The 23,898-nt window shown below is 41.4% G+C and overlaps 4 protein-coding genes, 1 long non-coding RNA gene and 5 other non-coding genes across 18 annotated transcripts in view; 3 read left to right on the plus strand and 7 right to left on the minus strand.

Annotated features, from left to right (window-relative positions):
- mctp1a (multiple C2 domains, transmembrane 1a) overlaps positions 1-2,115 on the minus strand; it is a 133,311-nt gene extending 131,196 nt beyond the window's left edge. For 2 of the 5 annotated variants that reach the window (XM_018668602.2, XM_018668603.2), the window contains exon 1: positions 1,158-2,113. In XM_018668602.2, coding sequence (XP_018524118.1) covers positions 1,158-1,691 — 534 coding nt within the window. In that variant the 5' untranslated portion in view covers positions 1,692-2,113. Of the gene's footprint in view, positions 1-1,157 lie in introns of all 5 variants that reach the window. The other 3 variants (XM_018668601.2, XM_051075254.1, XM_051075255.1) reach the window with 3 other exon arrangements.
- fam81b (family with sequence similarity 81 member B) lies at positions 1,173-16,192 on the plus strand. Of its 2 annotated transcripts, none has more exons than XM_018668609.2 (9): positions 1,173-1,265; positions 4,807-4,859; positions 5,424-5,631; positions 6,434-6,552; positions 8,091-8,220; positions 9,403-9,509; positions 12,255-12,390; positions 13,010-13,211; positions 14,753-16,192. In XM_018668609.2, the coding sequence occupies exons 2-9, from the start codon at positions 4,816-4,818 to the stop codon at positions 14,884-14,886; spliced, it is 1,080 nt and encodes a 359-aa protein (XP_018524125.1). In that variant the 5' UTR covers positions 1,173-1,265; positions 4,807-4,815; the 3' UTR covers positions 14,887-16,192. The 2 variants fall into 2 exon arrangements, with proteins under 2 accessions (XP_018524125.1, XP_018524123.1); XM_018668607.2 differs by lacking the exon at positions 1,173-1,265 and adding an exon at positions 2,679-4,569.
- Positions 5,275-19,524, minus strand: LOC108878190 (uncharacterized). Its single transcript, XR_001960202.2, has 4 exons — positions 18,819-19,524; positions 8,079-8,208; positions 5,792-5,993; positions 5,275-5,571 (listed from the first exon to the last, which is right to left on the minus strand). It is a non-coding gene; the product is annotated as an uncharacterized LOC108878190 (long non-coding RNA).
- trnaf-gaa (transfer RNA phenylalanine (anticodon GAA)) lies at positions 15,340-15,412 on the minus strand. The gene has a single exon. It is a non-coding gene; the product is annotated as a tRNA-Phe (tRNA).
- Positions 17,230-17,303, minus strand: trnai-aau (transfer RNA isoleucine (anticodon AAU)). Its single transcript has one exon. It is a non-coding gene; the product is annotated as a tRNA-Ile (tRNA).
- On the plus strand, positions 17,383-23,794 carry LOC108878189 (uncharacterized). 4 transcript variants are annotated; one of them, XM_051075258.1, is made up of 2 exons: positions 17,383-17,394; positions 22,553-23,794. In XM_051075258.1, exon 2 carries the CDS (start codon positions 22,605-22,607, stop codon positions 23,271-23,273), a length of 669 nt encoding a protein of 222 aa, XP_050931215.1. In that variant the 5' UTR covers positions 17,383-17,394; positions 22,553-22,604; the 3' UTR covers positions 23,274-23,794. The 4 variants fall into 4 exon arrangements, with proteins under 4 accessions (XP_050931215.1, XP_050931216.1, XP_018524128.2 ...); XM_051075259.1 differs by lacking the exon at positions 17,383-17,394 and adding an exon at positions 17,479-17,499; XM_018668612.2 differs by lacking the exon at positions 17,383-17,394 and adding an exon at positions 21,939-22,038.
- On the minus strand, positions 18,067-18,139 carry trnaf-gaa (transfer RNA phenylalanine (anticodon GAA)). Its single transcript has one exon. It is a non-coding gene; the product is annotated as a tRNA-Phe (tRNA).
- On the minus strand, positions 19,613-19,686 carry trnai-aau (transfer RNA isoleucine (anticodon AAU)). The gene has a single exon. It is a non-coding gene; the product is annotated as a tRNA-Ile (tRNA).
- Positions 19,685-21,150, plus strand: LOC108878188 (uncharacterized). Its single transcript, XM_018668611.2, has 2 exons — positions 19,685-19,795; positions 20,202-21,150. Exon 2 carries the CDS (start codon positions 20,271-20,273, stop codon positions 20,925-20,927), a length of 657 nt encoding a protein of 218 aa, XP_018524127.1. The 5' UTR covers positions 19,685-19,795; positions 20,202-20,270; the 3' UTR covers positions 20,928-21,150.
- Positions 21,874-21,947, minus strand: trnai-aau (transfer RNA isoleucine (anticodon AAU)). Its single transcript has one exon. It is a non-coding gene; the product is annotated as a tRNA-Ile (tRNA).
- Positions 23,795-23,898: the final 104 nt, after the last annotated feature.

Here is a 23,898-nt window from a genome sequence, read left to right on the forward strand (position 1 = left end):
TCAATGAAGTCATTAATAGTTCTTTCTTTTACTTCTTCAGCTTAGTGCCCTGCACTTCTAGAGATTTAATAGACAAGGGATCTTTGGCCCCAGCTTTAGTGGGGAGAGGTGTTCTTGTATGACTTTTAGAAGGCGGTCTGGATGGTACTCAAAAGCAGGTCTGGAACACTTCAAGAGTGGTGAGATGAAAAGCTTTGCAAATAACTGCTGCCACCGAAACAGAATGCAGTTACAGGCTCTCATACATAGTACTGTTAAATATCAGCACAGCCTGTCTGAAATAATGTGACCTAGTGTAGGTCTAGTGAATAGAATTACTATCAGGGGATAAGGCATAGGCCTAGGCATCAGCTTAAAGACTAATTATTACTCTCATCAGACAGTGATTTCCATATGGTTTGACTGAGAATTCACATTTTGTCTTAGACCCTTAGGAATCAACTAGTCAATCCAGCTCACTCTAGCTGACATATCCCTTTGATACAGTCCCTCCTGGGGCACCCTGACTCAGCACGTCGAGTGATGTGGGAATATACCTGTCACCAATTGCCAACACTGATGGTGGCCTGCCCAATATCCATTTGCCAACTGGGCCACTTCTCATGGAAAGGAAAGACATAATGAACCCTTGGGCACACATGGGCCTGTTGTAGCCTATAAGTCTACAGGCAAGGACACTGTGACGTTGGACTGTGAGGCTGGTGGGGAGGGGGGGCAATCTGAGCATGCAAAAGGGGGGCTGTAAATAATGTCAGAGCATGTAGTCTGTGTTGAAATCAGAGTTTGAAACAAAGAAAATAACCTGAGCCAGGCAGGAGTAGCTGTGATGGTAACATGATATCAAACGTAGCTTGTGATGTAAGCTTGCTGTTTGTGATGATCACACAGGCCTACACTGGCATTTGTTGTAGTCATGTGGCCCATGCAGCCCTACAAGCTACAGGACATGAGTAAAGAAAGCAGTGGCCCGGCAAATCGATGAGTGCATTACATGATATGTATTGAGCACTTCGCAGCACCATCATCATGAACTTGTTTCCTTTCATTCATATCCAGGGCAAAGTAGACCATTCATACTAACTGTTTTTTTTTTTTTTTAAATAAATAGCCTTCCTTGGTGTTAAGATGAGTGTTATGCCACATGTGTCTTTACTCACAGAATCACTTGCGTTTTTACGCAGCTGCTCCTCCTCTCCCACCACCACGGCCGGGTCCACTACCAGCTTCTCGAAGCACGCCGAGCCGAGAGAGGAGCTCTTCTGCTGGTACGTGATCAGCTGGGATACGGGGAGTTTGGGGCTTCCGTGCGCCGTCAGCTCGGGCTTGCTCCCCGTGGCTCCAGAAGCTGCGCCGAGGGGCTGCAGCAGGGGCTGTCCGTCTGTGCTGGTGCCGGGGACCGCGTCGCTTCCAATCGACTTATCTCCCTCAAAAGGCACCGGCGTTGAGCAGAACAGGTTCGGCTGAGACGACGAAAACACCCGGTCCAACTGTTTCTTTTTCCTCTTAAACATCCATAGCCCCGATTCCTTTTTGCTGCCCTCCGCGCCCCCGGCACCGCGACGCTCCGATCCCAGTTTAGGACTGAGCCAAGGCTTAGTTTTCTCCTGGAAATTCTTCCACATCCTCCGCTGGTAGGACAGAGACTCTTGTCCTTTGGCAGTGCTCTCATCCTTGGGTGATTTTTGCTCCATGGTGCCTGTGCAGCAGCCAGCCAGCCTGAGCACACTCTGTGTAGTGGAGGGATGTCACAGTTGGGCTGCTGCGGCTCGGGGAGTACACTTCCACTGATGATCAGTGTAGAGCGCCAAGACCGAGACGCACCGTGTGATGATGAAGGGGGTGTTAGTCTCACAGCGAAGCTTGTAGAATGCCTATGCAGGCAACACTGTAAATTTTTGTGTCACACACTGTGCACGCTTGTCAGACGGCAGGCAACAGCCCCATCTCATCTCATCTCAGTGGTGAAGTTGGAGCTCATGCAGTGACTTCTGCAAGATCACCTAAAAATGCTTAGTAGCCTTACTGCTCCGCTTGGCTCTTGTCGGTCTTTGCGTCCCTGCTCTGTCCACTGTGTTTAACCAGGGTTTAGGCAAACTTCCTCATTAATTGTTCTATTCAAATGAAGGACGAAGGGTGCACCGCGCCTCCCTCTGGCCAGTCATGTCACTTGACTGGGTAATCTGTATGCTGGTGATTGCATAACACAGCCCCACTGTGCCTCGTGGAGATGTTGATATTATAATTCTGGGTTCCCTGTCATCCCATCTGAGTGTATCTCTTTATACAGCCTATTGATAGTCTATGTGTTGTTTGTGTATAGTGATTTACAGACTCTAGACTCAGCCCTTTCAGAGCACTGACCCTGGTAAACTAGAGCTGACAGTGAGTCTGAGACCTTAGTGTTTTTTAAGACTTGTCTTTTGTGTGGCGTGGATGTTTCTGCTCTGTGGCCTTGTCCGGATATGTTCTCTCCATCAAATAGGTCAGGCCTCAGTGAATGTTATCACCCGCATGCAGCAGCGAGCAGGCAGCGCTGAGAAGGTCTCGTCTCTTTCTAGTTGCTGTGCGCTGCTGCGATGTGTATAATAACTCATTACGTCTTCCCCTCCGGCCCTTGTTTCAGTGCTGGCCTGTTCGGTCCCCCTGGTTAACACTGTACCCACATTCTCATAAACAAACACACAGAGACAATAATTGCAAGAGTGAATAACTCTCTTCATCTAACTCTGTGCAGCACACATACACACACAAGAGGTCACAGCATGACCTTTTCCCTGCAAAATGAAATTTTACTTGGAGCAAGTAAATTACAAAGGGGAAAGAATGATATAAGCAGGTAGACATTGTTCCATTACACAATCACAGAGAAGTGAGGATCCAAGGTCTTGTATGCAGTTTGTATGGACATTTATTCATATGAGACACTGATAAGACCTTTAGGAGTGATGATGAAGGTGTAAGTGGCTCTGATAATGGCTTCTGTTGCAAGCTCCTGGCCTCGACCCTCTAACAGTGAGAAAGAGTTAATCGGCCTTCAGTGGCGTGTGAGGATTTAAAGCAACAGACTTTTATAGAAGTATGACTTGTGTAAATTTCTTCTTTTCCCAGATACTTTGAATAGTCTGTCTCTGTCTATGAGTAATACAAACATCTGTCAAACATGGGATAGGTAGCCAATAACAAATTCAGTTGTAGCTTGGAATCACTTAGTTTGTTCTCTCATCCATCCTACAAAATAAAACAATTTAATTATGACCAGGAGGGCAACTGGCAGCAACACAGCGAGCTACCCCTCTCCCAGATAAGTAGATGGAGATGTGAGCATGTGAGCCAGACATTTCCTTTCAGCTGCCATCGGCTTTTCTATTGGCCTAGCGTGGATAACTGATGAGTCTGCACTGGACAGGCCTCTCCTCTTAATGATCCTGGTCCTCTTGATAAGAGACTAAGCCACAGTGCGTGTGGCTGTGAGTACACACACCAAACGGTTTCACACAGACACTCAGAACTGACTGCAATTGCATGTAATTCACTGCCGCTACTAACAGCTTGACTTACACCGTGTAACAATGTAGGCTAGGTCTTGGATAAATTCAAAACATGGTAAGGCCGTTTTCACTCTGAATCATTCCCTTTATAATCCATTCAGTCCAAAGAAAAGCTGAATGTTCAATGGCTGGCCACAGAGCCACATAATAAAATGTTTTTATGTCTTACTGTGTGCAGTGAAATACCAAAGGACAGGACACCTTTCATGATTTGGCCAATATTCCTTTGCTGTCCGTGGCCAGTTCAAATAAACAAATATTCTTTCTTAACAGTCTCAGCCTGCTGGTACAAGCACAGGTCCTCTCAGCACTGGCCACAGAGCAGCTACACTGAAGTGATTTAAAGCTTAAGTGATTTACTGAAACAGCTATTGAATAGTTTTTGAGTAAGTCTTGAATTAGCTGTTTTACCTTGAAATGTCTCCAGTGAGACTAAGATTCAAACCAGTGGCTTTTCCCTTAGCCTTTCATAAAAGCTTCTATAATCCTTGTATTTGTATATAAGTAATCAGCCATGTTCAACTACATTTAGCTCTTCTAGTTTAATATTATCAGATGAGTAAGATCATTGGAGAGGGTTCTATAGTTGTACTTTGTAGACACATGATTAAATCAAATCTTGAACCCATTTCTGAAGTATCAAGATTTTATATCAAGATTAGGCTAATTCCAGTGAAATGGAATATCAGATACAATATTTCCTGACATCAAATGAAATCCAAGATGTGAAGAAAGAGGATATATAGCAGTTATAATAGCAGTTATGCATAGACTGATCTGTTACTCACATTTCTCAGAGTTTAAGTAAAACTAATGTTCACACTCAGAGGTTAGCAGATACTCTGGTTTGCTGAGTTAAGCTGCTTCTCCACATATACAATACATCATTCTCACATTACTGTTGGACAAAATCACACTTGGCAAGCAGGCACACCCCACTCAAGGAGACCACAGTTACCAGGTGACGTGACAACACAAACACATGAACTCAAGAGCTGACTGAAGAAAATCACACAGGCATGTGAGTATTCTGAGAGGAGAGCAAGAAAATTATTACTTAATATACTGTTGTTGAAAAAAAGGGACATATTATATTGTGTTTATTGGTCTTGTTACACTTAGAGAAGACTGTAAAACTTTCTATAGATTTTAGTAATAAAATGATATTACATTTAACAAAGCAGTAAGGTTACATTAGAAACTTGAGTAGTTACTACTGGTGGTCTCACCAATATGTAATATGTGTTTTTCTTTTTAGAAAAGAAGAATGTCACATGAGTCAAACTTAGAGCTCTCTCAGAATCACAGCAGGTAACTTGCTTATTGTATTTTACATTTTATGTATTCTAATCATCAAAACTATTACAGTATAGACTGTATTGCAGTAAACATTTTTCACCTTACTTGGCTCCTGCGGATCATTAATTCAATTCTAGAAAAAAAATCTCCATCAGAGAGGGAGATAAGTTCCTCTTCCCCCCTACTGATGGGATGAAATAAGGTTGGGAACCACCAGCGACCTTTCTAACACACACTGTGAATCACATTGATCAAATTAATCCCTAATCCACAGTAGCATCAGGCAGGGTGACACAACACGCACAGGGACATGAAGTCAATGAGAGATCTGGTTTGAGGATGACCTGAGGGTATGGAGACCAATGCACATCATCTCATTCCATCTTCATTATTCTTCTGGATGGATGATTGCTTCATTGAATTATACTTCCCTTCTGATGTATTCCAGTGCTCCAGTGCTGGAGAATGTTAACTTGACTTTGCATGATTTGCAACGCGTATCCCTCAGTTACTGAAATCAATAATAAAGAGCCTCTCAAACTCAGAGCTTGGTTTTCTGTTTACTTCCTGATTAAGGCCTGATGTCTTGGACGGTCGTTGGAGCAGTCAGGAGAGGACGCTGGCTGTGCTGCTGGAGCAGGCTTTCAGGATCAAAGAGGAGGTGGCAGCAGGCCTACAGTCCACCAAGGGCTCCGTCCAGGTCCAGGCGCTTTCCCACAAGCTGCTGGAGAGTCACATACTGACAATCACACGCATTGTCAAGCAGCTCAGCATGAACATACAGGTATACAAGTGGGGAGGTCAGTGGATATGATGTTGTCTTATACAAAAATCACTCAATGAACGTACTGTGGTCTTGAATACTTGCAGCCTCTGTGTTTATTTTGTAGCACATATTTTAAACATGTTATTATGAGGATGAAGTCATCTCTACTTTTGTCTACCTTCGGTTTTCTTTTCCAGTGCATTCTTTTATCTGCTCTCCTCGTCTCCTTTGATGTACAGCACACGCACACTGACACATACACACTCATGCCCACAAAGTCACAGATGATTTGATTACACCTGATAGAATGGTGCAGCGCCTGAGTAAAGCCTGACTGACTCCTCCTCCTCATCATCAGCTCATAGTCATTTCATCTGTATCTGCAAAAAAAGTGAAAGTGCATTGAAAATGTGACTCACAAAAGAAATGAAGGTTGAGAGTCATCTTTGACTGAGCAGAACATCAAGCCACAATCTGATAACCACCTCATGGAAATGGAGCACATAAATGAAATACACAGCTTCAAGAGTGCATACCAAATGGGCCATTAACATGATTAGAGGCTGTCATTATCTGAAATATAACATGAACGCCTAAGAGCTAATTAATTCTGCACATGGGGAAGTAATAAGCTAAACTGTGAAGTAAATACTTGTTAAATCAAATGAAAGTGACACCACACAGTCAGCTTTTGCTCTCATGATAAGCTGAGGGTCGTCTCTTTGATGTTAGGTTATTGCACATTTGCTGAGAAAATATTGCCATTCTTTTGAAATAAATTAGACATCATCATCAGCTGTGCTGTCTTTGTTCTGAGCAGGCACTGGAGAGACAGATCGCCCAGCAGGACTCTGTTACCTCTGGAACCACGCTGGCTGTTGAAAGCTTAGACCAGAAAAACATGGCTGGCATTGGAGACCTGAGAGGAAGAGTAGCCAGGTACACGCACAAGTCCTGGGTCAAACATTGTCTGCAAACACGGGGGTACAAACTGCATAGTGTGTATCTGAAATATACACCAATGAAATGAGTGCCAAGTGATTAAAACTCTCCTCCAAAGCATTATTGGGAGGAATTGTACAATAATTTAGACCTAAGTCTGTTGCACAGGGTGATCTGACTGAGTAACTCTCCTTGCAGATATCCTTACTTGTTTTTCTCTCTCTCTCTAATGAAGTGAAATTGTAGAGCCTCCATCCTGTCTGGCAGCTCTTCGCAGTCTCACAAGCTTCCAATCCGCCGTGGCATCGCCTCTGACACTCTCACAGACACACACACATGCACACATTAATTATTTCGTTCTCGCCAGACCACAAGTTTTGAGGTTTGAACACACTCTGATTAGCACTTGCTCATTATTTTGTGTTGGTGCAGATCACCCTTATTAGACCAGGTTGCTGAAGACAGCCTGTCATGTTAGTGCTTGGCTCAGCGAGCATTAAGACCGGTGTTTTTGCTGTGCTGCTACTTAGGCTGAATTCTTTTGAAAATCCCTGGTAATCATTGGTCAATACATCCGAGGTAATGTCATCAGACAGTAGAGCAATGATGTAGCAATATTTTGTGAACTTCTTGTTTCACAGCAGGCCTGCCTGCCATGGTGTTTATGGTGTTTAAGAGGCCAGTGGCAACAGGGGATATTGCTCATTACTCAGCAAACAGCTGAGTTATGGTCCAATAAAAGCTATTGAAAAATCTCACCTACTCAGTCTAATGACCCCTTGTACATTAGTCATAAATAATCAAGTGAGCTAAGGGACTGTGGTTTTTGATAAACTGTATGGTTCTGTGAAGGCCTTGATGGAAGCTCTTAAGTGATCTGCAGGGAAACAACCCAAATTTCACATTGGATATTTCAATAATTAGCTGCTGGATTTGGTTGTTGAGCTTATTGTATTTTATCACAGATATTACATTGACATACAAATGTAATAAGTCTGATAGAGAGAGAGTATTTGCTGCCTCACTGATGAGATCTTAAAGCAACCATAGGAAGGAAGAGAGCGATGTTGAAATTCTGATAAAGGGCCAGTGCAGTTCATTTTCATCACATAAACCATGCATGCAGGGGCTGTCAGGTACTTTTTCCACAGTTTCTTACTTGTATTTGGTGGTAAATCTGTTAAACTACTTTCTTTATTTGACCGGTGCCCTGTTTTGCCTGTGTTTTTAGTATCAACAAATAGGAACATGTATCCTCTGAAACATTCAAATGTGTGCTCGGCATTCAGTGGACAAATTCTCACTGCTCAAGATTCACTCCTTCTTTTGGCTTCCATCAGCTTGTCTTGGAAAATATTGATAATAGCAGCTGTCTGATTTTTTTTTCCATCTCACTGCCTGGTTGTTTACCATCTCAACTGTGGGTTCTTCAGTACAGAGCTTCCTCCCAGCTCTCCCTACCCCCCTCCCCCCCAAACTAATCTTATTCAGCTGTGTCTCACCACCTCTCAGTGCTTCCCCACCTATTATCTCAGGTGTGATGCCAGCATTGCCAAGCTGAGCGTTGACGTGAGCTCTGGGGAGCGGCAGATGATTAGACTGCAGCAGGAGGTGGCAGTGCTCAGGTCAGCTGTGGATGCGAGGCTCAAGGAGCTGGAAGTCAAGGTGAGAGATGGTGCATTAGTGCTGACATAGGGTTTGGCAGAGGAGACATAATGCTACGGTTTAGCTGACGTCAACACTGCACAAAAGAGCTAAACGCCAGTGCCAAAAAGAAAATCTTCAGAAGTCTTTAAAAGAAATGATCTCAACAATTACTCAATGGATTGCTATAGGGTGATGAAGACGATGAACCCAATCACTTTGGTGACCTCATGACTTTTCCTCTTGTGCCACCAGCAGGTTGACATTTTTGTTTTTTTTTAGTGACACTTCTTGACAACTATTGGACAGATTGCCATGAAATTTGCTACAGAGCTTTATTGTGCTCAGAGGAATAACTCACCCTACTTTGGTGAACCTCAACTTTTCATCTAAAGCCACCAGTGGGTCAAAGGTTTCACTTATACTGTGAAAAATCTCAACATCTACTGGATGAAATAACACAAAGTTTGGTGCGGACATTAAAGGTTCCCATTGGTTATAAAAGGGAGGAATAACATTTAAATGCTGCTTATATGAAGGTAATAATAATCTTAAAATATACACAGGGTATTTTGTTGTTTATCCGGGAAAGGATGACCTGGGGCTTAACACTGCTGAGTGAGAATAGACTAAACAAATAAATTCAGAGGCTCAACCACAACCACAGACCCTGAAAGAGGGAAATGGGATGTGAAATTAATTCAAACAGGGATGGCAAGGTCACTCCATAAATAGCTTTTACTGCCCTTTTACTGTCCAGTTTTCTTTACAAAAGAATTATTATAAAAATACTAGAACCCTGGATTAGGACACATATGTCACACGTTATAATGCTCTCCATCACTTTACTAAATCTAATGCTGACCACAAGTGCTGTCAACACACACACTCACACATACACACCCATACTGATTCAGCCTGTACTCAGCTCTGTTGATAGCACAAGGTGGTAAATCATTGTGATGGCAGCACATTAGCTGTGGAGCAGTGGTCAAGCATGTGCTATAAGGATAATTGAAAACGCAGAGAAAGTGGGTCATTGCTGTTTCTCCCAGTCCTCACTGGCCGCGGGAGTGGTGCAGCGGCTTGATCAGCTCCACTCAGCAGAAAGTGCAAAGGGTAAAGGTCAGTTCACGGAGTCAGCGTCACAAGACTCTCCCACATCACATAACAGCGTTTGCTTGTGTGTTTTCCTATCACCAGCTCCATCACGACCTTGGAAGACTGGAAGCCTCATTGACAGAGAATTCCCAGAGCCAAAGGAGCTCCATGTCTGATCTGCATAGACAAGTTAAACAACTAGATGACACGTAAGGCCATTAATTCAAGATAAGGCAGTACTTGCTATAATACCAAGGCATGAATCAGTCTTATTTTGCTTTTACTTTCACTTTCTTCCTTCTTCATCAACAGCGACATGATAAGTGGTGGTCAGGAGTAAAAATAAACTGTGAAGACCACAAAGATAGCCTGTAACTGATACTGTAGATAGCAACTTTGTATTACGGTTTTTTTTACAGTGGTCAGAGCAACACATTATATGTATATGGAGTGAATGATTTGTGGAAACATCCAGACTGAGGTTGTTATTTTCCTTTAATTACATACTTACTCCAGATTTAAATTTCTTGAGGGCTGTTATATATTCAGTATGCTGCTTGTGACTAGGAAGTATAGCCATTGTCTTGGGCTAATCTGCCTTTTAACAATGTTCCTCAAGTGACTGATTCTTTATGTTGCCTTTTTCAAACCTACATCATAAAGAAAAATGTATGAGTTAACTAATTTGCTTATCAAATAAGTTCCCCAGTCAGCCAAGCTCCAAGTTGATCAGTCTAAAGCCATGGCAAAATATTGATGCAGGAGGCACAACAAGGCTGTTAGTTTACTTCATTTACAAACAAAATTGGTAAATAATCTCAATTGAAAGCAAATATGCAAAAAGAAGTGCATAGTTTTGCCACTGGGGAAACATAAACAGAGACATGAATGATGAATATGCTCTGTTTACTGATGATCTACATTTGTAATGGAAACCAGGTCACTGATCATGTTAAAACCAAAAGACCAACAGATAAAAATAGATGAAACAGTAGATGAAAAGTAGCACTCTCTGAGTTTCTGAAACAGGTAAAATAATGACAAACACAGACAGAAAAAGATTCATACCTACATTAGATATATGTATCTCTCAACCTTACCTGTCTTGGCTATTCTGTATGGCCAACTCATTTTCACAAAATAGACACAGCTGATTTCAAAAGGCCTTTTATTAGCCATCATTGTAGAGGGACTTCTGTAGATTTATTTATTTGTCTGACTGCGTCTTTTTATAACAATCAAAGTCAAAGTAAGAGCTCTATTTTAGTGAAACCTGCAGTGCTGCACAGATCACAGTCAAGTGCATGATTTTATTCGTTTGCCACCGTAGTGCCATATATACAACAAAAATAGATTTTAAAATGCGGTCTAGTTAATTTATATGTATGCTATTTATTATTTAGGTTTTATTTCACTATAGGCTGTACAAACTGGTTAATAGTACTAATGAGAAACCTTGGATTGTGTTTATCACTATTAATCAAGCCAGAAAGGTAGGCAGCTGGCACATCTTTAACAGTCTGGTTCCTATTTTTTCCATCTACATTCAACCTTCCTATATTCCCTTTTATCGTTGTCTGAAGTCGACATTGATAACTGGGACAGTCCTAGAAGTGTACAGAGCAGAAAAGTCAAAGGCTGATCTACACAAATCATTAGCCCAAATTAACTTGGTCATTAACATTGGTGAGGTGAGGCGGACAATTAGCCAGACTAGAAGAATAGCTGGAGAATGTGGCTGCAGACTGCTCATTACAGATGCAAGAGCTGATTATATATTTCTGAGTGTAAGGGTGCATCAAAGGTAATACGTTTATGGTCAGAGACACGTGGTTAAAAGACGTAGAAATGTTTTTAAAATTCTGTGACAAATGAATTTGTCAATATGAATGCTAAAGTTACCTACTATGAGCCTATCAATTTTAAGAGCAATATTTGCAGTATTTGCATCGGGTGTGTTGATAATTGAGATGACTCTTAAAAAGCGTTACAATACCCCCCACCATAACCTGCTAACCAAGGTGCATTCAGAAAATTAGAATTTGGTGGGCAGCGTTCCACTTGAGAGGAGCACTCAGGTTTAAGGCAGGTCTCAGTAAGGAATAGGAAACCAAGGTTGTGGGATGTAATTAGATCATTGAGAATGAAAGATTTATTAGATATGGGCTGAGAGTTTAAAAGAGCAAGGACAGCTGGAATAAAGGGCTTAGCTGAACTGGAATTACTACAGCAGATTGAAATCAAATTATATGACCTCGCAGTTGAAAACAAAGAATGCATAAGGTAGTAGGTATTAAATCTAGTCATATTCCTAACAGGACTACTGTATGAGCCCAAAGAAGTACACTCAGGTGGACTCACTGCAAGTCAGGAGATAAAAGCCTCCTGATCTGCTCTTGTGAATGTGAGTTTGTGTCCCTCTGTGCACATATAGTAGCAGCATCCAACCACAGAGTATTAACAGTAACAGTATTCTGACTGCTGAGGCTAGCATCAAGTCAAGCCAAAAAAAAGTAGCACTGTTGCTGAGAAAGTCTCACCCCTAATTAACACTGCCTGTTAAGCAGCATAGAGCAAATAAACACAAAGTATCTTACTTTCAAAATAAACTGACAGATTATCAATTTATGATTGACATTCTGTTTTCACACCTCACACATTTTATAAGGAGGTACTGATGAATTATTGGGTGTGGAAACAAATTCTTTTTCTGATTCAAAGCACCAAGTAGTGCCAAGTAGAGGCTGTATATAACAGACCCAAATTTACAGCAAGCATTGCTAGCCATTAGATCCTCAGGTGTCCAGGTATTATTCAGTCTATATGCATTCCTAAGGCATTTCTAATCTACTAAATGTGTTTTGGGTGCAACTTCAAAGCTTTAATATGTAACTGCATTTTTAAAGTAAAAACCTACTACATTTCTCCATTTTCTCCTCCTGGTGTCTTTGTAGGCTGTCCAGTGGGCTAAAGGAAGCTAAGGATCAGACAGACTTGCTGAGAAAGTGGACAGAACAACAGCTCAACACCTCTATCCAGACACATGCACAAAGCACCCAGCAGCTCCGCTCACTACTACAAGACAAAATGGTACAGTATCTTTCAGCCTGACCCAGAGTTTATTTAGAATATGGTGTATCTGTGCTTTTTGTCTCCTTTTCCTTTATTGACAAGTTCTTTAACAACTCAACAATCAACTTGTCAGGATCTGACAGAGTCAACGGTTGTGTTTGTGGTGTTGAAATGTGCAGGGTTCAGTCACACTTTTTGAACTGTGACTCAGCAGGGAAAAAGACTTAACTTTGAAAAAATGCCAGTCAATTGGACCAGATGCTGATATAGCATTGACATATCAAACTTACATGAACTAAATCTATGATATAATTCCATGTACTTACTAAAGAGCTTGTTGCTTCTTACCCCCTTCTTAAGTTGGAAAACATGCAGGAGACTTTTTATTTGTCACCGTACAAATCTACTACTTTTCCTCTGATGACCAATGCCCTCCTCCTGTTTCATGAAAAAACTGAAATATAGAAAAATACACTGCAATACAATACAGTGATAACTCAGAAGTAATATTGTTCTGAATCTATATAGATCAAATGTTAAAAGGCAGTGCCTTAAAATCACGATTAATGACATCTACAATACATGTACAGTATGAGGATTAAGTAACTGTGTGTGTGTGTGTGTGTTCTGTGTTCAGTCGGAGGCAGAGTCTAGGTTAGCTGAACAGCTACGTGCTCTGGAGGCCCGTGTGGAACAGTTTGAGACCCGGCGGGACCAGGCTGGCCAAAGTCAGGCAGATCAGCTGAAACGCTCTGAAACCAAAATCAGTAAAAGGATGACCTCAGTGGAGAACAGCCTTCATCAGGAGCTGCAGCTGCTCAAACAGGAATACCACAAAGGTGGGTGATCACTGTCATCAGTGAGTAAACACATGCATACTTCATGTACCTTACCATATACGTCAAGGAAAAAAAAATACACATGAAAAAAATACCTCACAAAAGAGTCAGAGTGACAGAAAGAGAGAGAGAGTGACACTGTTCATAATTAGTCATAAATGGAGAGATCTGACTACTTGACTGATTCATTTCTTTTGCCCACAAATGAGATACTCAATAACCCAGTTAATCACATTGGTCAATGACATCTTAAATGAAGCATGAGAAGTGAGCTATATTTGAACTATGTTGATCATAAGAGCAACACAGCTCATTTACACATATACACAGGCTAATTCAACATACCAACGTATGTCATGTGGTTCATCAAATAGTTACATTTGATATCTGACAACCACAGTATAAAGTGGATATGTGTATTTTTCTTATCCTATGCATCTGCAACTACTTAAATCATTATTTCAAGAGGCAACTGAACAATGGAGGCAGTCCAGTGATGGATTAAATGATGACGCTGACCAAAGACTTTATATGGGACACAGAAAACTACCAGCAACTAACATGGGCTCCTGATCTTAAAGGCAGGTGCAGCAAGCTTTTTTACCAGAGGAAACTGAGTTGCTTCATAAAGCTATCTCAAAGCTAATAAGTTATAGGCCAAGCCACAGAAACACACAGCCACCCAGCATCTCAATTCTGCATCAAGCTGCTGTCAACATCTATCCCCATCTCACTGCTGTGTCTATATGAAGTTCAATTCCCAGAAGCCCTGGCACTAGATCTCAAAGCTCTCCCACTTTCTGTCAGTCTCTCTCAGTCTCCAGCTCTTATTAAAGTGTAGACAAATAGAAAAGAGGCAAAGGCCTCCCTCAGTAAATAAGAGCAGGGCTAAACTGCTCTATGAATCACCACTCAGCCATCAGACCCAGTGCTAGAGAGTCATTCATCCATAGCTCTATTTTAAGTATAGGATGAAAAAGATGGAAGGAGACGGTATGAGAGGGGAGAAAAGCAATACATAATTGATGAGTGTCGTAAATATTCGGCAGGCAAGGAGTCAGGAAGAGAAGGAGAGAGATTTAATATCCCCTCATTGTGTAAAAAAGTTTATCCCTCCACCTCACAGTGCACAATAACTGAGTATTATGTCTTGGAATACATGCAATATTGAAAGATCTCCATTTCAGGCAGTGTGTCATCAGCTACCCAGTGAAATCACAATAACTGATGATTATGACCATGGCCAATTTTATCACCAGAATATGAGAGAGGGAGCAAATTACAAGCTAACATCATTACATCAAAATGAAACTCAACAGAAATTTAAGAGGTTAATAACAGCAAAGGCCACCACAACACTAAATGATACAAAGTTAGAGCCAACACGATCAACTAGTGCAAAGCTGATGTTGGAGATAGTTGTGAGCACTGAACAGACAAGCCAAAAGCCCAACTCAGCACCAGGATTACTTCAATCACAAGCTGCACTGTTGCATTATGTCTGTCTGTTGCATCATACAGCCTGCCTCTCTTTTGGACAGGGTTCTTGTCTGTGCATGACGCCATTGAGTCCCTGAGGCAGATAAGTGACATCAAATCCTGTCTTGAAAAGCAGAAGCTGCAGAAGGATATCAGGCACATCCGCAGCAAGGTGGCAGAGCTCAATGACCTGTGACTGAAGAGGAGCTCCTTTTACTGTTACACCTGTCCTGAGGCAATTGCTTGAGTCAAACCAAAGGCATGCCCATGGATGACAGTGCTGACTGTGTCTTCACTAGCTTCATTACCATCTTATTCTATGAGCCCACAGCTATTTGGACTAGCTACAGTATATTTTCACTTTGAACCCCTCATTGAAAAACAGAGGAATTATCTTGCAATTTATAGTTAAGTACTTTTTGTGAAAAAGGAAAATCATAATTACTAGTGTCAATAATATGCATTGTTAATTTTGTGAATTTAGAAAATTTTAATATTTTAACCCTAAGAATTGAGATGACATAATTGTACTGAAAGTCACGGTCTATGAATATTAACGTGCTGAATTATCTTGCCGGTGTGGATCACTATGAAAGTGATATAGGTACTGTATTAGTTCGCATTCCGAGGAAAAAGAACCCCTTTTCTCTGCCGAAACCCGGGATCGAACCAGGGACCTTTAGATCTTCAGTCTAACGCTCTCCCAACTGAGCTATTTCGGCTTAGATACTATGTGTCGTACCAGACTCCATTGACAAAAACAGGAATTTTACCTCGTAGCTCGCGCTACTTTATGCACTGCCCCTGCCTCAATCGGTTTGTCTGTTTGTGTTATTGCGTGACTTTCCGTGGTGTAACAACTATTCACATCCTTTACATAAATGAAAATATGACTAAATGACACAAACAACACCAACCGATTGAGGCGACAGTAATCCAGCGAGTCGCGTGTACTACGAGGTAAAATTCCTGTTTTTGTCAATGGAGTCTGGTAGTGATGTAGAGTGACAAATCTGGTGACACAAAAGCGATCTTACATTATAATAAAACGATACACGTCTGTGGGAATCCTATCCATAATGTTGTCAGACACTGATGACAACAATCTGAGTCTGTCCGTGGAAGAAAAACAAGCAATCAGCCAGCACATGGTGGACTTACTATGACTTGAACCCTTCACTAAGTCCCGCCCCTCGAACGCAGACTGGCCAATCATAGCGTAGCATCAGTCAGCTCCTACCAGGCCCTGACAGCTGGGCTGTGCTCCATAGACCCTGATGCAGTCCTCTTTGGATTTTGGTCATTTGCAGGCTGGTTTTGAGGATTTCTGGCTACTCATGGTGTGTGACAGTGATAGTGGTTACTCAGAGGGGTTGGAGGGAGATATTTCTTTACCTTTAAAATCATATCACATTATCTAGCACTTATATGCTACACTAGCTAGCCTACTACTCAATGTATACGTGCAGCTTTTACTCTCTAATTACATAATTTCATAGTCTTCTGTCTCGTTTGCCAGGTGATGTGGTGGTTCACTTTTACATTATGATCTTTAAGCTTTAACTGTCTTTATCCTTTTAACATGCTCAGGACACAGTGGTGTACTCTAGTTTGTAGTAGTAGGTATACTGTGATGAATCCTCTACCCATTCCTTACCTACATACCCACAACCCAACGCAACCACTAACATGCATATACTATACATTCACATTCACAAACAATTTAGCCCTAGGTCTGTATTTTTACATATAATGAAACCATTTTATTTCGAGCAATATTAGCAAAGTAGTATACACACTATGCACAGTTACAGTTTAATCCACGTGTGTTATGAATTTCACAAAAGCCCACACTGAGACCACACTGTGCAAACAGCAGTAGTGGAAAACAACAGTTGAGGATTAGAGGATCTCACACACACACTGCACTCCAGTCCCCTTCACTGGTATTATGTATTCAGTTATGAGACAACAACACAAAACTACAATTATATAGTATGTCCAGTAGGTGACACTCCAAGACCACAAATGGTACAAGATCTAGCCTCCGGTTAATGTGTTTATCCAAAGGTAACAAAAATGCAGTTACATGACACATAGACAACAAATTGGTACAACATATATTAAGTTGTCACAAACACATTTGCATTTACAGTAGCTATCATTCACCAAGAGGAATACGTAAGGGAGAAGCTAACTGTCTAGCTGGGATGAGGAAGACGCTAACTTAGCTAAAGTTGATGTACTGCGCTAGCATAGTTGGCTAGACAAATTCAGTCGGCTAACTTCAGGCACACACTAGACATATGGCAACGGGTATAATTCGGTATATTTATCTTACATCCAGGGCTGTTAGAGTTTGCAGTTGCAGTTTGCCTTCTCCAAATCCATCATGAGTTAGATTTGTTTGGTTTTCCAGGTTACCAATTGAGATTGTTTATGTGAAAATCCTGTTTCAAACCTCTGATCAAGATCATCTGGAGAATGCAGCCTGTAATAGGGAGACACAGTAGCATACGGGGCCAGAAAAGGATGTAATTGGCCCGTACGGGGATCGAACCCGCGACCTTGGCGTTATTAGCACCACGCTCTAACCAACTGAGCTAACCGGCCATGAGGTGGAGGCCATGACATCATCAAAAGTGAAGATGAAACAGAAAATGAACGTTACTGAGCCTGCAGAGACAGCAACTCCTCACTGACGGTAAGGTTGATCTATTTTAACCTAAAATAGCCTTATTTACTTTGCTAGATTAACAGAGAGGATCGTAACATCCCAGGAGTCAGAAAACAGATCATATGATAACATGTAAGTACACGAGAGGTTCACCGCCGGGAAAACTACCCGATGTAAGAGTGAAACTAGCTGCTATCAAGATTCAGAGCAGCATATCTTACAGAGACAATAAAGCAAAATGTACAAGATTGACAGACTTCTGACAAGGGAGCAAACACAGGTGATTCAGGAAGCAAATATGAGGAAGCAACAAAAGACACAAGCAAAAGCTCAGATTGATTTGTACAGCACCTTTCAACACCAAGCCAATTCTTTTTTCTTCCAAAGGGATGATTGATAGAGAAACCATAAGAACCACAGGGCTATGCTAACTGAATGGTTCCACAGCTTTTACAGGCCTCTGTTAAATAAAAGTTAGCCCCTGATCATTCTCAAATCTGATAATAACATGATGTCACATTTCTGTCTTCATTTGTTGCAGATCTTTGCAGGACCTGAGCAACATCCTCTCTCAGCCACATTGAAATTGTGTGTGTGTGTGTATAAATATATATATATGGTGGTAGTGTGGATGAATATGAGAGAGTAAGGACAGAAAGTGATATAGGTACTGTCCGAGGAAAAAGAACCCCTTTTCTCTGCCGAAACCCGGGATCGAACCAGGGACCTTTAGATCTTCAGTCTAACGCTCTCCCAACTGAGCTATTTCGGCTTAGATACTATATGTCGTACCAGACTCCATTGACAAAAACAGGAATTTTACCTCGTAGATCGCGCTACTTTATGCACTGCCCTGCCTCAATCGGTTGGTGTTGTTTGTGTTACTGCGTGACTTTCCGTGGTGTAACAACTATTCACATCCTTTACATAAATGAAAATATGACTAAATGACACAAACAACACCAACCGATTGAGGCGACAGTAATCCAGCGAGTCGCGTGTACTACGAGGTAAAATTCCTGTTTTTGTCAATGGAGTCTGGTAGTGATGTAGAGTGACAAATCTGGTGACACAAAAGCGATCTTACATTATAATAAAACGATACACGTCTGTGGGAATCCTATCCATAATGTTGTCAGACACTGATGACAACAATCTGAGTCTGTCCGTGGAAGAAAAACAAGCCATCAGCCAGCACATGGTGGACTTACTATGACTTGAACCCTTCACTAAGCCCCGCCCCTCGAACGCAGACTGGCCAATCACAGCGTAGCATCAGTTGATGTACTACGCTAGCATAGTTAGCTAGACAGATTCAGTCGGCTAACTTCAGGCACACACTAGACATATGGCAACGGGTATAATTCAATATATGTATCTCACATCCAGGGCTGTTAGAACGATGTACACCAATTAACCAACTAATGTTAATCTGTGAGTTTTTCACTTACCAGATGTAACGTGACGGCTCAGAATCACACAGCCGCTCATGTGAACTTGTTAACTTCAGAATAAACTTAGTTGGCTGGTGCTCACTGTGATTGGTGGTGAGAGAGGATGTGCGCTTTCTGATTGGACAATTTTTATTATTTTTTTTCTCTGATTCAGTGACGTTTGCTGTTTGCCTTCTCCCAACCCATCATGAGCTATTCGTTTGGTTTCCCAGGTTCAGACTGTCAATGTGAAAATCCTATAAAACCTATTGATACATGTATCCTTGGGCACTTTCAGCAGGTATACGGAAATGAAGGAGTTTTTTAAGCGGTTATAAAAGGTATACCTGCGTGTCACGTAGACGACACTCCCAGTACGACATCCTGAATATCTATCTAAAGGAGGTGCAGTTAGTGAGCGCCAGCTCAACATCTTGAGGGACTAGTAGCTGCTGATAACAAAGGGGTAGGGCTTCGCGATAGTTCAGTTGCCCATTCGATTACATTGCAGCACCTGTTAGCTGACTGGGTACACAGTTCTATTATTATTATTATTATTATTATTATTATTATTATTAGTATTATTATTATTATTATTATTATTATTATTATGTTGCCACATCCTACTGGATGTATAACTAAGCCAATGTTTGCCATATTAACTGAAAAAGATATATAAATGTTGTGTCCACAGCTACTGCTGCTCTCGAATGGCCTGCACTACTTACAGCAGATTTTGCATCCTGCAAACTTTGATCAAGATCATCTGGAGAATGTAGCTTGTAACAGTCGCAAATACGACCAGAAAAGATTGGCCCGTACGGGGATCGAACCCGCGACCTTGGCGTTATTAGCACCACGCTCTAACCAACTGAGCTAACCGGCCGTGCGTGTCAGGAAGTATGACGTAACCAAATCTGCAAATGAAACCTACGGAACAGAAAGTAAAGTTTATTGAGTTGTTGAGCTGGCAGTGAAACGACTCCTCAGTTACGGTAAGGCTGATCTATTTTATTCTTAAAAGCCTCATACTTAGCTTGATTTATCATAAAAAACTACCAGGAGTCATAAAACACTTAAATATGATAATGTACAAGTCAGCAAAAAGTCCATAAGTCCATCTGTTTAGGCTGCACAGGCTATGATAATGCAAATAATCCACATATAAATACGAATTGAAAGGATTAAAATAAATCATAACATAAAATGAATTTAGATTAAATATAAGAATAATGATTACAGTGCAGTACTACATTGAAGATTGGTAGTGGCAGGGACAGTTTGGGTAAACATATAGAACAAAATCAAATGAGAACCATTCATGAAGAGAGAAATTCATAGATAACATTGTTTCATGATGTTTAAACTGGCTGTAACATGATGTCACATTTCTCTATAAAGTTCTCACAGAGTTGCAGATCTTTGCAGGACCTGAGCAACATCCTCTCTCAGCCACATTCTTAAATCAAGATGTCAGTGCAGTTCTCTGGCTGGGAGGTGGTCGACGATGGCGCTTCATTTCCTGGTGTGGAGCTGGGCCCATCACAGACACCTCAGAACCGGGGCATTTACGCTATGTACCACGGGACCAGTGTTGCCAGTGCACGGCTCATCATTGCCAATGGTTTTAAACAGTCAACAGGTGGCATGCTGGGACCAGGCGTGTATGTCAGTCGTGAAATGAAAAAGGCATCTAATTATCCATTGAAAAGTAACCCTTCAGACCGTGTGGTCCTTAACGTACGTGTGCGTGTTGGCTGTGTCAAGCGGATTGACAAGGACAACCATCCTATGCAAAAAACCTGGCACTCACATGGCTATGACACAGCCTGGGTGCCCCCCAAGTGTGGCATGAAATCTGTGCCCAGCGGCCTAGAGGAAGACTGTGTTTTTGACCCCAAAAGAGTGAAGGTGGTGGGCATAGCAAAGGCACCAAACACCAACGTAGAGAAGGAGCTAAAGCAGCTTCTAGGAAAAAAGTCCGAAACTTGTGCTACTGTGGACGTCTGCTCGCTGTGTAAGAGGAAGACGCAGAAGGGTTCTCTACACATCAAGCAGCAGTGCTGGGAGTGTGGGAAAAACATCTGCATTCTCATGTCCAAGCATTACTGTCCATCTAAACCCTGACATGAAGACATAAGAAGGTTACCAGTTTATAATAAATCTTTAACTGTATTATATTCTCTGATAATCATCATTATGATTATGTGTGGTAAAGATGATTGCTTTATGTGATGTAAAACTTTTAACTGTTATAATACTCTCATGATTGTGATTTACTGAAATGATTTAAATTCACTGAACACTAAATTATGTAACACATGTAAAACCAATAAATGTCATTATTATATTTTGAGACCCATAATGTCCAGTTTGATAAGGTTCTATATCTAGTGAAGAGACTCAAAAATCCATTTAGCAGTGATGCCGTCAGCCTGCAGATCACCCACAGCGTCAAATTAACCTGATGCAGTTACAAAATTCAGGATGGTGAGAAGTAAAACTAATTTTGGCATGTTCCAAACAGACATGCAAAAAGTTTGAGAGAAGTCATAAAAGTTGTAGCAAAACTAAGCAGCCAATACAGACATATTTCAAGAACCAAAGTTTAGTTCAGGATCAGTTTAAGATTTCTTACTCATGTGCTACCAGAGGACTGAAGATAACAGAGGATATATACTCTTTTTTTTCCCAGGCTGACACAAAAATAGCATTTTCCACTAGTTGATGACTTAACATAACACAGGTCTGCGTAGTTTGATTTCTAAAGGTAACAAAAATGTTTTCAGTCATCTGAGAACAACACAAGGAAGGAAAAGGTATATGGTTGGTCACAGCAAACTACAAGTGAAACCAAATTTACATGTATAGCACAGAGATGAATTGTGTTTTTTTTACTTAGTCACATAATGACCACAATAACAGGATTAACCTGTACCTGTCAACAGAGATACGTCCTGAATCCTGAAGTGAAATTCCCATGTATTTCTAAAGAGAATTATTTCCCTTTTGTTACTGACTGCTTTTGGGGCACAAGACAATATTAATAACAGAGGACCACAAAACTGATCAGTGGCCCGTACGGGGATCGAACCCGCGACCTTGGCGTTATTAGCACCACGCTCTAACCAACTGAGCTAACCGGCCATGAGGTACATGTCATGACGTCATCAAAAGTGCAAATGAAACAGAAAGTGAACGTTACTGAGCCTGCAGAGACAGCGAGTCCTCACTGACGGTAAGGTTGATCTATTTTAACCTAAAATAGCCTTATTTACTTTGCTAGATTAACAGAGAGGATCGTAACATCACAGGAGTCAGAAAACGGATCATATGATAACATGTAAGTACACGAGAGGTTCACCGCCGGGAAAACTACCCGATGTAAGAGTGAAACTAGCTGCTATCAAGATTCAGAGCAGCATATCTTACGGAGACAATAAAGCAAAATGTACAAGATTGACAGACTTCTGACAAGGGAGCAAACACAGGTGATTCAGGAAGCAAATATGAGGAAGCAACAAAAGACACAAGCAAAAGCTCAGATTGATTTGTACAGCACCTTTCAACACCAAGCCAATTCTTTTTTCCTCCAAAGGGATGATTGATAGAGAAACCATAAGAACCACAGGGCTATGCTAACTGAATGGTTCCACAGCTTTTACAGGCCTCTGTTAAATAAAAGTTAGCCCCTGATCATTCTCAAATCTGATAATAACATGATGTCACATTTCTGTCTTCATTTGTTGCAGATCTTTGCAGGACCTGAGCAACATCCTCTCTCAGCCACATTCTTAAATCAAGATGTCAGTGCAGTTCTCTGGCTGGGAGGTGGTCGACGATGGTGCTTCATTTCCCGGTGTGGAGCTGGGCCCATCACAGACACCTCAGAACAGGGGCGTTTACGCTATGTACCATGGAACCAGTGTTGCCAGTGCACGGCTCATCATTGCCAATGGTTTTAAACCATCAACAGGTGGCATGCTGGGACCAGGCGTGTATGTCAGTCGTGACACAAAAAAGGCATCTAATTATCCATTGTTTTGTAACCCTTCAGACCGTGTGGTCCTTAATGTACGTGTGCGTGTTGGCCGTGTCAAGCGGATTGACAAGGACAACCATCCTATGCAATTAACCTGGCACTCACATGGCTATGACACAGCCTGGGTGCCCCCCAAGTGTGGCATGCAATCTGTGCCCAGCGGCCTAGAGGAAGACTGTGTTTTTGACCCCAAAAGAGTGAAGGTGGTGGGCATAGCAAAGGCACCAAACACCAACGTAGAGAAGGAGCTAAAGCAGCTTCTAGGAAAAAAGTCCAAAGGAGGAAGAGGTGGTGGTGGTACTGTGGACGTCTGCTCGCTGTGTAAGAGGAAGACGCAGAAGGGTTCTCTACACATCAAGCAGCAGTGCTGGGAGTGTGGGAAAAACATCTGCATTCTCATGTCCAAGCATTACTGTCCATCTAAACCCTGACATGAAGACTGAAGAAGGTGGCTTGAAAAACAGAGTGGAGCAGTGACACGAAGACAATCCACATCTACACAGCCTCTGTATGTGCTGGGAAAATCAAACTGATACAGCTTAGAGGGGTAAAAAATAAAGACTTCATATATCCTTACATAAAGAAATAGCTTTAATTGGTACAATATGTTAAAATTGTTACTGCCGGTCATGTTTTGCAGATCTCTGTAAATGATGTACAAAATCTTATTTCTGAACTCATACCAGCCTAAAGTAAATCATTACTGTACTAGCTTTACATTCTCTGATCATCATGTGTTATGATTACCAGCAGTCAAGATGAGACACTACATGCAAAATGACTTTTTTCCTGTCTGACAGTGAAAATTCATAATTTTATGTGATTAAAATGAAATTTGAACTGTTATAATACTCTTATGATTGTGATTTACTAATGTGATTTAAATTAAAGGAACACTAAATTATGTAACAAATCTAAAAACAATAAATGTCATTATATTTGAGACCCATAATGACCCAGTTTGATAATGTTCCATATCTGGTGAAGAGACCCATTTAGCAGTGATGTCATCAGCCTGCAGATAACCCACAGTTTCATCATATTGAACTGATGCAG

Source organism: Lates calcarifer, linkage group LG13 (assembly GCF_001640805.2).
Source record: "Lates calcarifer isolate ASB-BC8 linkage group LG13, TLL_Latcal_v3, whole genome shotgun sequence".
NCBI lineage: Eukaryota > Metazoa > Chordata > Actinopteri > Centropomidae > Lates > Lates calcarifer.

Bases quoted from the DNA above. Each gene is read 5' to 3' on its own strand.
- fam81b (XM_018668609.2), top strand. From the start codon at position 4,816: ATGTCACATGAGTCAAACTTAGAGCTCTCTCAGAATCACAGCAG. The intron at 6,553-8,090 runs GTACACGCACAA...CTATTATCTCAG, and splicing joins CTGAGAGGAAGAGTAGCCAG to GTGTGATGCCAGCATTGCCA. The intron at 12,391-13,009 runs GTACAGTATCTT...TTCTGTGTTCAG, and splicing joins CACTACTACAAGACAAAATG to TCGGAGGCAGAGTCTAGGTT.
- LOC108878188 (XM_018668611.2), top strand. From the start codon at position 20,271: ATGTCAGTGCAGTTCTCTGGCTGGGAGGTGGTCGACGATGGCGCTTCA.
- LOC108878189 (XM_051075258.1), top strand. From the start codon at position 22,605: ATGTCAGTGCAGTTCTCTGGCTGGGAGGTGGTCGACGATGGTGCTTCA.